The sequence below is a fragment of the Neophocaena asiaeorientalis genome, unplaced genomic scaffold (genome assembly GCF_003031525.2).
Source record: "Neophocaena asiaeorientalis asiaeorientalis breed wild unplaced genomic scaffold, Neophocaena_asiaeorientalis_V1.1 scaffold590, whole genome shotgun sequence".
NCBI classification, from domain to species: Eukaryota; Metazoa; Chordata; class Mammalia; order Artiodactyla; family Phocoenidae; genus Neophocaena; species Neophocaena asiaeorientalis.
The window spans coordinates 123,056-140,337 of record NW_020173112.1 but is presented as its reverse complement, the minus strand read 5'-3'; the positions used below and the strand labels follow the sequence as shown (position 1 = coordinate 140,337).

The 17,282-nt window shown below is 30.3% G+C and overlaps 1 protein-coding gene across 1 annotated transcript in view; it reads right to left on the bottom strand.

Annotated features, from left to right (window-relative positions):
• LOC112398800 (protocadherin-11 X-linked-like) overlaps positions 1–17,282 on the bottom strand; it is a gene marked incomplete at its 5' end in the record, with an annotated part of 185,200 nt that overhangs the window by 113,015 nt on the left and 54,903 nt on the right. Inside the window, one exon of the mRNA XM_024743521.1 lies at positions 3,602–3,625. Coding sequence (XP_024599289.1) covers positions 3,602–3,625 — 24 coding nt within the window. The remainder of the gene's footprint in view (positions 1–3,601; positions 3,626–17,282) is intronic.

Sequence of the window (17,282 nt, the reverse complement as noted above, 5' to 3'; positions counted from 1 at the left end):
AAAGATTTTTTAAAAGACATTAGTATATACTCAGAACATAAAGTTTAAATTGTACATTTTTATTCACAAATTATATACTGTTTCGAAGCTATGCCAAGAGTTTTTATCAGAATGATAACACTAAAGTACTGCACCCATTTTCTAACTTTAATACACTGCATAGCCTCAAAAAGATACTAAATTTTCTACTAATCAGTCAACTTTTATGTGATAAATAATATCACATTTGTTTCTTTTTTTTCTTCATTGTAAAAAACATTAAAAAACAATATAATTTTATCATAAGGCATGTTTTTTCTAATTCTATGTGTCACTGTATAATACATAATATGGTGGAATGAACTTGTTATGCATGATCTAAAGAAAGCAATTTTAGATAGTAAAATATGCAAATGCTTCATTAGACTTAATTCCTTTCACAAATATTGCTCTATGACATTCTAGAGTCTACTATTAGTAATCGAAAACAAAACTAACAAAACTGCATATTGATTTAGTCTTTTGGTCTGAGAATTTAGGGAGATACTATATAAATTAACATAAAGTGATTAATATTATGGCCTGTGCTATAAGTTTTTCATTTTGAAACTTACACATACATTTTCATTAACTCCTGGCCATGAAAAAAAAAAGATACCTTATGAAAAGACATTACTTTTCTTACTAATTGACATATGAAAAACTCCATATCTATCATGCATAAGGATGAATTATATTTTATGTTCACAAACTATTATTAACTAAGTAGTTGGATGAAGATAGGTGAGGTGATTCATTTGGCTGAGAGGTAACTCATTTCCCCAGTTTTTCCTAGAACCTTCCACTTCAACCTACCTTTCCCCACAACATTCTAATCTCTAAACAGCTTCTCCTGACTCAAATTCAACATTTCAAGTCTAAAGTAATGAACTCTTAAATTACAGCTGGCCCTTGAGAACTAACAATATATATGGAAACCTCTCTCAAGAACAGATCCATGAGAGCTATCTGAAGGCCAGAAGGGTAATAAAACACTGTAATGATATGCCAACACTCAGCTTGGACAACTGAACATTACTATGGACAATGAACGACTGCAGGTAGACAAACCAGTTGACGTTCTATTGCTTAAACCCTAGCCCTCAATGAAAACAGAAAATGTAATTGATATATTATAGCTAAAACTCTCACCTTACATTAAAACATGTCCACAAAAAAGGAAAGTACACTTGCAAGCAAATTCAATGAAAGGTATTAATTTATAAATGTTTATTAATGTATGTTTTCCTCAGAAGGTGGTACAAAAGAATTTGCTCTGAATGAACTGACAAGTATATATTTGCAATTTCATACTTGGGGACAAGTAAAGCATACCAGAATTAAAAGTAATTATCTTACTACTAAGAATTTGCATGTATATATCTTATTTACTGTGAGGGAAAAAGCCTACATATTTTTGTATTTAAGAAAAAACTCAATGTCATCCCTGGTTATCAGTTACTTTTCAATAGAAGAGCTAAATAAGCAAAATGATCTTAGTTTTATAAATTTATGATTAGACTCACAGAGGGCTTTTTCCTCTTATAAACTAACATTTAACTACATGAAATATGCCTAAGAAATTGTGCTATGTGAGTTAAATAATAGCAAGTCTACTCAAATGAGTTGATGAAAAATGGATATATAAAATATGGTATGAAAATTATCATAGAATATAACTACAAAAGGTACTATGGTGTTTCAGTGCAGTTGGAGGCAGAGCCCAGTTGCATTATGAATATACTAAATAAATATCAATTACAGCAAGATTTAAAATATGAGTTTAATTGCAATGATCATTACTCATTGGTGTATTGATAAAGGTTTAAAAATCTAAGTAATAGTAGTGTTTTATACAGGGAAAGTGCTTTAATTCATTTTGTCAAATGAATTTCTATATTATTTTGCCTTCCTTTGCCTCAGTTTCTATCTTTGCAAAAATGGATAAAATGATAGAACTTACACATAGCAGGGGTGTATTAAGATAAAAACATTTGTAGGTTATAGGGACTGCGTATAGAACTGTACACACTTGTTTTTTTTTAATTTGTGATTATTATTATTATTATTATGTTGTCATGTTTTAGCAGCATGACTTCTCCTGAGGCTTAAGCATAATTATGATTACTAGATTTTTTTAATGAGGGAAAGAAGAAAATGAAGACTCTGAGTTTAAATGACTTGGCCAGTATGCATCTAGTCAGGTGCAGAACTGTCATTAGAACTCTAGATGTCATGGCTCACATTCAAATGCTGTTTCCACTATGCCTCTGAATAGTTATGCTCAAAACACCTTGACTTTGCATCACAACCACAAAAATATCACCATGACTTTATATAGCTCTAGTTTCTGAACAGTATCTATCATGGGACACATAGAAACTAATGAGAAGGGGAGAGAAAAAATGAAAAGTACATGTAATGCATCCACTTTCACATGAATAACCCATGTAAATGTTGAATACTCAAGACTTTCATGAGGAGTAAAATATTTAGCTTGAAATTCTGCTAGTTAGATGATAGTTAAAAATTTATCATGGACATTAAAACAAATTACATAAGATCACAAGAGAAATATGCCAATGCAATGTAAAAAGACCAAAGCAACATTGAAAAAAACATTTAAAATACCAAAAATAATAACACATGCTGTTAGTATTGATGATATGTCAAAATTAAAAACTAAAGGGGAAGTTCTTTACATAACGATTTAGATTTTTATGACTGATTTCAGAAAAAAATATTCTTTGAGTGCTATTTCCACCCGGTCAAAATATTGATGGACTGTAACATATTTTAAAAGTGTGTGAAGTGAAATGAATTATTGTCTTAAATAGCAATGAAACAATATGATAGATCCATCCTGAACTATGAAATACACAATAAAGAAATTGGTGCATATACACAGAGAATGCAAATATATTTGGAACATTCAAAATATCCTGCATCATTTTAAAACTTTATCAGCACAGTAAAATTAGATACATTTTAACTGATTGCTTAAACTCCATATTTAAAGGTATTTGTTTTCTGTTGACCATGACTTAGTATAGATTCACATGTAATCCATATATATTTTTTGGCAAAGAAAATGCATATTATTTACAAGTTCACAAAGAATGTCAACTTGGATTATTTTGTTAGGCATGTATACAGCATTCACAGTTTACACATCAACTTCAAATGAAAATATACAAAAGTAGAATTATATATTTAATGCATCCTCAGACAAATGCCTAAATATGCTTATACTGTCAGAGGAGAAAAATGAATAATTAAATTCATAGGTAATTTGAAAGTAACTACTGTAAGTCAAATAAATGACAACAGGCTCACATTAACATCTAAAGATTAATTACACATAACTTGGAAAAAGCATCCAGTTATATAAGATAACCAAATGACTGATACCTTTCCTAGATATCAGTTCATTTTAAACATACTAAAAATGTGTTTGAAGCAAACAGTTGAAATTGCAATGTTTTATGAGAAATGAAGAGGCCAAAGTTCTTAAAACAAACACAAATTCATTTTAAAATGATAAATGCACCATGGTTATGATTTGTGTTGATTTCTACTGTACCTTTCTTTAGTCCAGGAATGAAAGCTAAAAAGACAGTTTAACAAAGTTAAGTACAAATAAATATTTTCTTTTATTCCCAACATGTTACATTAACTAAATAAAGGTAAATTGTAATATATTGCAATATATGTTCAACATCATTTTTTAGAGAACGTGATGACTGAGATAGATAAGGTAGAATACTGATAACCCATAAAAATCTATCTCCTATAGTATGTTTTTCTAAACTCAGACCAAGCCTATGCTATATTCTGACCTCTTGGGAAGTCATGATTGGTCCTTCCCCTGAAGGCAATGTATTGTTGAACTCAACATTTTGCAAGAACTCAGTAGATTTTCTAGCTTCATTGCTGATGATAACAAAGTATAGTCCTCTATTAAAATTTCACTTTTTCTCCTGGAACCTCCTACAGGAAGTGTAGCATAAGGAAAACATTGTTTTTGACTTAACAGGTTGTTTTTCCTCCAAATCCGATTTGAAAAAATCATGAGAAAAAACAAAACATCAATGGATATTAATATTAGATGGCACAATAGAAGAATTCTTATCTTGGTTAAGACACTTTTTCTATAATACAGCTATTTTCATAACTAAAATTTCATTTATTTTTCACAATTAAAAACGGGGGATTCGAGATCATTATATTTATTATCCAGATAAATAAATTATGGCACTGCATTATCAAGTGACTTCCTTCAAAACACTGAGATCACGCTTGATCTAAGACAAATAGCAAAGTCTATTTTTAAACAAAACAAAGTAATTATATATTTATAAATACTTTGATATGTGTTGATCCGGACAAATGAATCACAGATTTATTCTTTGTAAAATTTTAAAGCCAACAGTAAAAATGATTTTCTGATATATTTAATAACACATATCTAAAGATAAAAACTTTAAAGGTAAACATTTTGAACTTGTTAAAAATCAACTTTGGATTAAATTTGAATATTATGAAACTAAAGATGTATGAAATGCTTAGAGAGAAGGAATAGGTCAAAGACAGAAAAATGGAGGTGAAAGTAATGTTTCTATACAATAATATGGATTAATTAGAGAGCATTGCACAACATTTTAAGTGTCATTGACATATACGTGGCACATTTATTTTTCATCATAAGGTGTTTTGTCCATAAGCAACGTAATTTAATGGTAATACAAACCAAAGCATAAAGAAAAAAAAAAAGTAGTGTTTTCACAAGGCACTTTAGGTAGAATTGATCTTCTAAATAATATTCATCAACCCTGCACCACTCAAATAATGGTTCTACTTCAATGATAAGTCTCTCTCTCTCTCTCTCTCTCACACACAATATTTTAATTTATTATTTGAATTAATAATTAATTCCTATAATACTTTTTAAAAAAAATCCTGTAATATTTAAATGTAGAGTTTTCAATATACTGGAGTGAGAAAGAAAGGCTGTTTTAAGCAGAGAAGTAATAAAGTGCTTGCTTTCATTTTTAAGTATGTAATTTCAGTGTGTTCTAGACCTAGTTATTAAAATCCTTTCCAATTTGGTAACTGAAAAGGTCAGAAAAAAAAATGTGATAGGCCTAGACTTATTTCTAAGGGTAAGGAGGTACAAATAAAAAAAGCAAAACAAGTGACATGACAACAATGAAAAAGAAAACAAACACATTTTAAAAATCTATCCCAGGAGACATTTAGCTCCCAAGCTGAAAAATGAAAATTGGTTTATAAACTAGTAAAGTCAAATATTGATCAATTTTCTTTAAAATTCAGGACAATAAGCAGATTCTGCATAAAATTTTCAGGACAGTTCTGAAGAGACACAAATTCATCACATGAAAAATAGTCAAAAAGGGAACAATTTTCCCCCTCTAAAGCAATATTAAGTACTCATATGCTGACACAGAAATTAATAGATACATTCTTTATATTAGGAAGAATTTTTACATAAAGTTCATTTCCAAATGCATTCCTAAATTTCAATTGCTTCCTAATGTTTAAAGGTTTATCATTGATATTTTTGAAGCATCCACACTGCTCAAGATTTTTGCAAGATCAAAATAAGGATAATCCTTGCCATTTGAGATACTAGAATCTACGTGAATCACTATGACTGAAATGAATTATTTTACTAATTAATCCAACTAAAGTTATATTATGGATGAGTATACCATTTATGTGTAACTTGAAATTTTACTAATAAATAAAATAAATATATCTAACAAGTTAAACTTGCTTTCACCAAGAAAATTGTTTTCAGGTTATTAAATATTCTGCAATGTATTTAATAATAAATGTATTAATTCATAAATTTAAGCCATTAATAGTTCAGGTATCATTAGTTTTACTTACACAAATGCAATAATCACATAAAAATTTAAGTTTGTGTACGTGCTTACTTTGAAATATACTTGAGGTTTTAACATTACTTTCTAAATTTATTACTCAAATATCTTAATTAGTAAAGGAACTTAAGTAATTAATTAGTAAACAACATGAATTACTGGGATTCTTGTACTACAAAGTTTAAATTAAGGAATCACATTTTACAGTAAAAAATGCAGCTTCTACGTAAGTCACATAAAAATTACAAAAATTTATCACAAGAACAATACCAGAACATGTTTTATTACTCTATACAAACATATTTTAATATTCCTTCATAATCCTAGCATAAATGTTTAAATACTCAACATGCACTAGGAACATCTGGCTAAATGTGAAAAAAAATATCGATAAATAGATACTGCTTGAATAGCTTAAAGGTCAACAGAGCTCACCACAAAATTGGTTGTGTTGCCTTAATGTTTGTTGATCAAATATCATGAACCAATCTATTACTGCCATTTACTTCAAAAAATATTAACAATTGCAGTTGTTTTATCATGTATAGTTTTTAAAGTCACATAATAAAGCTACTTTAATGAAATTTTAAAAGGTCATTACCTTGGGGGTAAGTAAGATTTGGAAATATTTTTAAAGACATTCATTTGGAGATAAGCAGATATCTTTGCCACTATAGTCAATTGAAGGATAATGTTTTCTATAAGTATTAAATAAATATTTAAATATTTATTTATTTAATGCATCACCATGTCTCAGTACATTACAGTGTTTACTATGCTTCTTAATATAGAGAAAAATCTGATAAATCAAGATTCAATTCACCTAAAGACTAACATATTCTAAGTTATGGACTAATTTTTGAGAACAAGTTCCTCATTCATTTTCTTATGTCAAGCCACACAAGAGTTTGTACTGAAGGTCACAGAATATAGCTGAATCGATATGAAAAACAACAACAACAATGTACTTGAAGATGTAATGTCAAATTAATTGGTCAATACCTAGTTTTCTTTGAATAATGCTAATTTTAAAGCGTTCCAGAAGATGTGCCAAGAAGATCCAATTCTTGATGTATAATCCAAATCACCCCAGTGCATCTCTTGTTTATTGCAAAACTAATAAGCTACAGCATTATTATACTTGAGTCTGAACCACAAAAATAGTGAAGCTCAAATCAAATTTTCTGTTCAAATTGTGTGAAAGGTTAAGGCTACAAATGCAAAAGATGCAAGGTGATTAGTATAATGAGTACCTTATTTACAATAAAAGCAATGTTGCAAGTATAAAATAAATTTCTCATCTCTGTATATTAAAATTTCCATTCATATCAGTCCTGAGTTTCTATAAATGTTAGTTTACTGCTGGATTAAAGAAATATTCAGGGAATTCCCTGGCACTCCAGTGGTTAGAACTTGGCAATTTTACTGCCATGGCCTGGGTTCAATCTGTGGTAGGAGAACTAAGATCCCGCAAGCTGCACAGTGCAGCCAAAAAAAAAGAAATATTCATTTCCAAATTGACAATCAAAATCATAGTGTTGGCTTTATTGGAGAGACTAAAACCTAGAAATTAAAAGGAAACATTTTCACTAATATGCAATTACCATTCTCTACATTAATAGGATTTTGGTTAACCAAACTCATGCTGAGCCATACCAAATGGCTTATTTTCCTTTTTAGCCTAGAGTTGTATATATTTTTAAGTTTCTGAAGTTAACACATTTTTCCTATTTATTACAAAATATTTCTAATCCATAAACTATTGGCTGTATTTTCTGCCTTTTTATTTAGGGGATATCTTTGGGACCACAGCTTAGAGCTGTATGTCTTTTAAAATTCCTGAAATTAACTCATTTTCCCTATTCATTACAAAATCTTTCTAATCCATAATCTATTGGTTTTCTGGCCTTTTATTTAGGGGATATGTTTGGGACCAGTGTAACAGATAGTACTTTCAAATGTCATTTTCTTTTTTATGTTGACAGTGTTTGTACTTCAAAGAGCACAGAGGTACAACTTAAATTTTTTCTAGAATAAAATAAATTCACAGGCCAAGGACCAGAGCCCTTAGAAAGTCATTTGATTCAATATTCTTAGTATACATATGAAGAAATGAAGTCAAAAGAAATGAAATGACTTAAAAAGTACAAACTTGCAACTAGAAGATGAACAAGTTCTGGAGATCCAAGGCATAGCATACTGGTTACAGTCAAAAATACTATATGACATACTTCAAAATTGCTGAGACTAGCTCATAAATCTTCTCACCTCAAAAAGAAATAATAATTATGTGACATGATAGAGCTGTTAGCTAAAGCTACAATGGTAATCACATTGCAATATATAAATGTATCAAATCAACATGTTGCACACTTTAAACTTACACAATGTTATACATCAATTATATCTCAATAAAAAATAAAAATAAATTTAAAAAATAACAGGAAATGAAATTACTTATCTATGATCCACACAACAAATGAAAGGAAGAAGTAGAATTAGAATTCACATTTTCTCTACCAAAGAACTCACACACTATGAAATGTTTTACTGATGGTTTATTGACCATTTCGAAGAGATGGAAACAATATGTGTATCCGAACCTATTTGCCCAAGATAAACATTTACTGCAGGGAGTATCAAAAAATCAGTGCTTTTAAAATATATTTTGGGGAAATGCCAACTTAGATGAATATTAAATGTAATTTACATTTTCCTGTACACACCAATTGACAAGGGCAAACAAGAGAAGAGCATACTTTACGAATCAAAATCTTGATTTGGCAAATCAAAAAAAAGATAATTCCTAATAAAAATTGTAATTTGTAATTTAGCTTGGTCCTGGAGTGTTATTCCTCCTTTCCTTAAAGATTTAAGTCAAAAAGTTCCATCTCAAAATCTGACCTTAATGTTTTAAATGGTTCAGAAGCATAGGGAGTGAATCTAGCCAATCATAATAGTTCCTTTTGACAGTTACAATTAAGAGAAGAAAAAATCTGAGATGTACAGGGCCAGATACCTTAGAGAATAGGACTCCTGTGAACACAGATATTTTGGCTTCACTTAATCACTTTGTAAAACTGTTCTAAGCAGCACAAATGCTAATTCCAAATACTTCTGGTTTAGTTTGGTTATTTAAGGGAGAAGATCCTTCTTTTAAGAATTGTGCTGCAAATTCCCTGACAGTCCAGTGGTTAGGACTCCAGGCTTTCGCTGATGAGGGCCTCGGTTCCATCCCTGGTCAGGAACTAAGATCCTGCAAGCTGTGCAGTGCTTCTAAAAAAAAAAACAAAAACAAGCAAACAAACAAAAAAAACCCAACCAAACAAACAAAAACACACACACAAAAAAACTATAAAATAAAATAAAAAGAGTTGAGCTCACTCCCCCAACTTCAAAACAAACAAACAAACAAACCTCAAAGAAACTGAAACATGAAGGATTCTGAACTTTTCAAGAAAGCAAAAGTTGGAATATAAATGTTTTTACAGTTCATTGAAAGGACCTACCAAGGCCCTAGTTACATTATTCTGAGAGGTGTATAAAGCTGTTCTGAAAATAACACAAATTTAAATGATCTTGAGAAATTCCAAAAACAAAAGCCTGAGGGCTGGATCCATTGTCTTTTCATTTGGCAAAGAAAATACTAAAAAATCAATATTTATGAAATCTGCCTCTAAGCTATCCAAAATGTTTGAAACAATTGTAGCTCTCAAATATTTCACACCTTTTAATACTCAATCTGTTATTGAGTGAATGAATTCTAAATTAAGACCATTTTAAAATAGGACTTGATGGTGTATCTGTTCTTTGGGTCCATAGAGAAATTGATTTTTGAAGCATTTTCCTTTGCCTGATTTAATGCAAAGTACATACCTCCAAAGTAATAGTGTACAATTTTCACACTACTAAAGGATTTAAGTTTTAAAATCTCTTTGTGAAATTTAATATGATTTTCTTTTAATCAGTTTATCCAATTTTAGAAGCTTTGACTGGCTTGTCAATGACCATGAGTTGTGCACACAGAAAAATAACACAGATAAACCTTAAGTAAATCTAGAGATATGTGCTAAATGTACATGTACTAGTTTTATTAATATAATGAAACTTTCTTTTAAAAATAAGTTACTTTTTAGATTAAAAAACTTTTGAATATATTCCCTCACATTTTCACCAAACTGTTTGCTCTATAACAAACGAATTAAAAAATCTGCTGTAGTAGGAAGAAAACAGTAGGTAATTAAAGTCTCTGTATGGCATAAGTGGACATGATATCAGGGAATGGCTTTTACTAAAACACTTCAGATTATTATTTCATTAATGGAAATCAACTTTGTGAATTCCAGAGTATTTTATCCTTCCACATGAATATATGCATTGCTAAAAATATTAGGCTCTGCATACCATTTAAAGTACAATTTAGAGACAAAGATGTTTCATTGGAGAAACATTTATATTTATAATATGTGCACATCTATATTTATATTATAAACATATTCTGTATATTCCTTATGTATAATATATGTGTAGTATATGAAATAGGAAACCAGGAAAGGAAATAGTTCATATAATAACCATTTGAAAAATACCTGATTTAATTCTATTTTGGGCAGAGGTTGATACATTTTTGTACACAGGAGCATAATTTTTAAAAATCCATGAGAACTAATTTCAATAACATTCTATCTTTCACTATCAGTAAATATTATATGGCTCTCCAAAGCAATGTTCTATTAATTTCACTTTAAAATTCTCTGAAAAATGAGAAAGATAGTGAACACTATTTATTGATAGTATTTTTTCTCCCAATGCATCAATTTAGAGAGATGTATCTGGATGTACTACTTAGAAAATTCCAAGTAAATTGGTTATTCTATGATGTATCTCTTAATATTTACATATCACATATTTAAGTAGATAAAATGACTGAAAGAAAAAGTATGGTGTTAGAAGGGCAATCTGACTTGATGATTCTCTTTATGAACATGTTTTCATTTTCTCATATGCTACGTTAGTGCCTAGGAAGTTGTGATTTCTTGTAATCACAGTGAATCAATACCAGTTTAAATCACAGTACCAAGTTGGTATTTTTATATAATTGGAGACTTTTCATTTATTTTCTATTTTATAGTCTTTCTCTCTAATGTATATTTTGCTGGGACTTTGTGCCAGTGTACAGAACACAAGCTTTGGCAGAAATTTTCATTCTTGGAACTAACTGGCTATTCATGTGTTGTATTTTAACATTTGGGGAAAGGAGTTAACCTTGAAACAATAGGCCATTTCTAAAAAATAGTCTCAAGCTAGTTTTATTTTTTCAACTATTTGGGACATTATATTGAAGAAAAAATGAAAAGTAAATGTATTGGAAGACCTATTTTTCCATTAGGACAGTTAAAAGAATGAAATAAAATTCACATTTATGTTTGCTTGATATCAAAAGAAGTATGATCATTCTTTTTATTTTAGATTTAAATTATTTTAAAATCTAGTGCTTAATGACACTAGCCATATATAATTATTATCCATAAAATTATTTAGTTTTATATTTCAAATGTCAATGGATAAACCTGACACATGGACATCTGGCTATAGATTTTAGGAATAAACAAGAAGAGACATTTTCCATGTGGTGTAACATTGGGTATCTACTGTGGAGAACCAATCTCCTTTGGTGATATGTTGATAAGTATTTTACAAATAAAAGAATAAAGAGTAAAAGACAGTGCCACAAACATGAAGAAGAAATGAAAAGTAGAAGTAAGCTATTTCAAACTGAATTAAATAAAAGTTTATATGCACAGGAAGAGAAGGAGGAGTATGAACGACTTATGCTACCAGTCTGACAGATGAACTGACTGCATAGGACATGTTAAAAGGTTTTTTTGAATAAACCAAATGCTATCTGCCTTAGAAATCATCTTCACTTCATGATTAGAAGACACAGATTCAAGGTAATAGCTCTTTGAATACACAAAATATAAATATTATATTTTGGTATTTGCAAAAGAAAAGCATATCAGTTAGAGATAAAATATTGCCTAAGATCTACTTTTTACATAATAAGAAAGAAAATATAAATCTTTCACATAGTATAAATTTGATACTTTACTTGCTTGAGTTCTTAAGTATTAATCTCTCCCTTTACTTAGCTAAGTTGCTTCAAACATAGAATGATAATATTTCTGCTAGCCAGGCTGGGGAAATGATACACAAATTGTGTCAAATATGCAGATTAGTATTGCTAAGAATCTGAAATTTGGCCTAAGAGAATCTAAAGCATGACCAACCAAGACGTTTATTTAAAATGTATGTCACTTCTATCTGGTCCTCCAGTGCTCACTGCACTCAGATGAAACATTATGACACAAGGATTTGTAAGAAGGGACAATTAAAATGTTCTAGGCAGGTCCTTGAATCCCCTGATCCCTAAGTAGCAATATTTTCTTATTCTGTTTCTACATTTGTACTGGATCAGGCAGGGAAGAAACCAGTGTTAACTCAGTTTGCATAGTTACAACTCACTGAAAAAATTCTAAAAGTGATTCTACATGTTTTTGTTTAAATAGAATTAAATTCAATTTTATTTCTTTAAATTAAATTTAAGGACTACATGTAGTTTTGTTTGTAAAAATTGAAGGGGAAATTTTGTAATTAAATTAAATAACCAAACCACAATGTATGTTTCCAAAAACAAAATAATCTGATCTTTACCCTGTAATTTGAAACATTACACCTGGATTTCAAGTGCCAAGGGAAAGATAAAAATACTCATTTTTAAAATAATGAATACTACTTGATTTAAATAAGACCTAAGAATATTGTTTTTTCTTACTAGAAGAAATTTTTGGATTTTTATTTTTTAGAATATATATTATCCTTTAGGTTAATGAAGATAAAAGAAGAATTTGATATATGGTTTTGAAATAAATATGCATGAATTTCTAATCCTATGTTTTTAAACTTTACTTCCTATAAATAGTTAACTGAATAACATCAAAAAGAACCAAACCTAGTGCATCATTACATATTTTCAGCAAAAAAACATATATGGTTATCAATAAACTCTGAATACTATCACAAAACTCTCATTTTGAAAAATAGGAACTTTCAGGAATGGACACAAAACATTCCCAGCTATCAATTGGCTCTTTAGTTCAAATAATTTAAATGAGATACATTAGAAGGAAGATATAGGATAGCCTCATCCACCAGAGGGCAGACAGCAGAAGCAAGAAGAACTACAATCCTGCAGCCTGTGGAACAAAAAACACATTCACAGAAAGATAGACAAGATGAAAAGGCAGAGGGCTATGTACCAGATGAAGGAACAAGATAAAACCCAAGAAAAACAACTAAATGAAGTGGAGATAGGCAACCTTCCAGAAAAAGAATTCAGAATAATGATAGGGAAGATGATACAGTACCTCGGAAAATGAATGGAGGCAAAGATCAAGAAGATACAAGAAATGTTTAGCAAACACCTAGAAGAATTAAAGAATTAAAGAACAAACAAACAGAGATGAACAATACAATAACTGAAATGAAGAAGAAAACAATAGCAGAATAACTGAGGAAGAAGAACGGATAAGTGACCTGGAAGACAGCATGCTGGAATTCACTACTACAGAAAAGAATAAAGAAAAAAGAATGAAAAGAAATGAAGACAGCCTAAGAGACCTCTGGGACAACAATAAAATGCAGCAACATTCACATTATAGAGGTCCCAGAAGGAGAAGAGAGAGAGAAAGGACCTGAGAAAATACTTGAAGAGATTATAGTCGAAAACTTCCCTAACATGGGAAAGGAAATAGCCACCCAAGGCCAGGAAGCACAGAGTCTCATACAGGATAAATCCAAGGAGAAACATGGCAAGACACATAGTAATCAGATTGGCAGAAATTAAAGACAAAGAAAAATTATTGAAATCAGCAAGGGAAAAATGACAAATAACATACAAGGGAACTCCCATAAGGTTAACAGCTGATTTCTCCGCAGAAACTCTACAAGCCAGAAAGGAGTGGCATGATATACTTAAAGTGATGAAAGGGAAGAACCTACAACCAAGATTACTCTACCCGGCAAGGATCTCATTCAGATTCAATGGAGAAATCAAAAGCTTTACAAACAAGCAAAAGCTAGAAGAATTCAGCACCACAAAACCAGCTCTACAACAAATGCTAAAGGAACTTCTCTAAGTGGGAAACACAAGAGAAGAAAAGGACCTACAAAAACAAACCCAAAACAATTAAGAAAATGGTCATAGGAGCATACGTATCGATAATTACCTTAAACATGAATGGATTAAATGCTCCAACCAAAAGACACAGGCTTGCTGAATGGATACAAAAAGAAGACCCATATATGTGCTGTCTACAAGAGACTCACTTCAGACCTAGAGACACATACAGACTGAAAGTGAGGGGATGGAAAAAGACATTCCATGCAAATGGAAATCAAAAGAAAGCTGGAGTAGCAATACTCATATCAGATAAAATAGACTTTAAAATAAAGAATGTTACAAGAGACAAGGAAGGACACTACATAATGATCAAGGGATCAATCCAAGAAGAAGATATAACAATTATAAATATATATGCACCCAACATAGGAGCACCTCAATACATAAGGCAACTGCTAACAGTTATAAAAGAGGAAATCGACAGTAACACAATAATAGTGGGGGACTTTAACACCTCACTTACACCCATGGACAGCTCATGAAAATAAATAGGGAAACAGAAGCTTTATATGGCACAATAGACCAGATAGATTTAATTGATATTTATAGGACATTCCATCCAAAAACAGCAGATTACACTTTCTTCTCAAGTGTGCATGGGACATCTTGGGTCACAAATCAAGCCTCAGTAAATTTAAGAAAATTGAATTCATATCAAGCATCTTTTCCAACCACAACACTATGAGATTAGAAATGAATTACAGGGAAAAAAACATTAAAAAACAAACACATGGAGGATCAACAATACATTACTAAATAACCAAGAGATCACTGAAGAAATCAAAAAATTCCTAGCGACAAATGACAATGAAAACATGTTGATCAAAAACCTATAGTATGCAGCAAAAGCAGTTCTAAGAGGGAAGTTTATAGCTATACAAGCCTACCTTAAGAAACAAGAAAAATCTCAAATAAACAATCTAACAAAAAAAAAAAGAAAGAAAATGTAATTCAAAATTAATTATATAATCTAAATCAAGGCTTTTAGGAGTCATAAATATATAATAGAATGTAGTACTACTACTAATAAATGTGTTGCCACTAAACCTAAAAATATTAATACGTATGTGTGACTTCTTGACAAAAAAATGTCTCAAAGAACAAATCTTTACACAGGTGAAACTATTTTCAGGCCATGTATAATACAAATCCGAACATATCCTGTGGTAAAACAATGCAATGCATTTAGGGGCATAGAGTAATTTAGTAATAAATTCTCTCACAATATTTTTGGTCAAAATTTTTTTTTCAGGCTAATGGGCTATGGTATATTTAGCAAAAGATTGCACAAAAATAACCTAGAATAGTGTCTGGCATCATTAAGCATTTGGCAAATATTTGTTGAGTGAATGAAAACATGTTGAATGTTTGAGTGTCAATATGTCACAGTCACCCTGTAACACTAATTCCAGATCAGTGAAAAATAACGAAACCAAATCTAAGGATGAAAGAAAAAAGTCTATAATGTATGCCTGTATCAAAACCATTTCTCACCCTCTTGGGGCAAATTTTCTAAATGGTCTTTTTGTCAGACTTTTGTATAACCTATTTCTGTTATAAAGAACATCCTTCTGCATCACTGCCTTGGTTTGCCAGGTCATGAGTTCTCCACCAATAAGAACTTCTGGAACCCTACATTTTTCATGATTTTTAATCTTAAAAGAAGAAAGAATACTTTTTGCCTACTCTGTTTTGTTTAGGCAGAACTTCCAAATCTAAAATACCAAATAAAGCATCTCTGACATTCATTAGACCAAAAAATATTTATCATTTATTATGTTGTAGGACTTGCTGTATATTGAGAATACTTTGGTGAAAAAAAAAAGAACATGGTCTCAGATCACCTGGCACTTTTATTCTATTTAAAAATATATATATCTATTGGAAGACATGCTAATGTACAGGTTTCTGTTTAGCATTTTTCAGCAGTTTTGTCCTGTCTTTGGTATGTTGTCTAAATGGCTTAACCTCAGTGAGTCACTTTAAAATGGGAAAATTAGGTGTCATTTTCCTACAGGTCATTGATCCAAATTATCTGTATATAAGTACAGGTACAGATCATAGAACATCAGGTCAATAGAAGAGTACATTCAAATTTCACTTGATTTGCAGGTACTTGCAATCACTTTACAAGCCTTAATTTTAAGAATGTAAATATTTTAAGTACTATTTCAAATGGAAGAATGCCTTCTTTGGTTTTCAAAGGACATTTAAATCATAGACTGTCTCAGAAACAATTATTCAAAAATAGTTTATAAGGCAATAGAGAAATGTCTAAAAGATGCTGTAGGTAGTATAATAAAATAGAAAAATAAATTTCATTCTGTTGACCAAATGGTTGGGGTGGATTCCATTTTATGACTTTTGAATTTGATAGCATTTTTAAAGAATCTAAATTTGACTATTGAGTAGAAAGAACACTGACCCAGTTTTCAAATACCTATGACTACACTCCTTACTTGGTATGTAACCTCTGCTGACTTAAAGTACTTTGCCAGGTCGATATATGTTTATAGTTCAAACAATTAAGATAAGAGTTCACCATCTTATATTTTCATAAACTAGTGTTAATTAGGACCAAATTCAGAATGGAAATTCATGACTATAATACTTGCTATCACTTCTATATGCTGCATTTCTGTGGCATGCAGGAGTACAAATGAAATGTTTATTACACAGCAAGAAAACTAAGTCATTTTTCTAGTTTCCATTGACATAGCAATCAAGGAAGTCACTTGGTCTTTATCATTAATGTATAATCCCAAATTAATATTTAATACTGCATAAGATGTATCATTACTGGTCACATTTATAAGACAGATTTAAGAGAGGAAATTGTATACCTCAAATACTATTATAAATGTTGACACCTCTATAAATATTCAACATAATTATAATTCTATATGGGTCATTCTCTAAGTATGTCATGGAACTTGTAATAGAGGGACAGAAGACAATAACAAAAACAAAGGTACAGAAATAAAAGAAGGAAGACATATAAATGCCACAAATATTGTATTGTTTAGTATGCCATTATATATCTCATAATATTATATATGTATATATATGAAATTTTGCTTTGTTTTTAGATCATCTCAGTTTTGCACTGTAGTGCT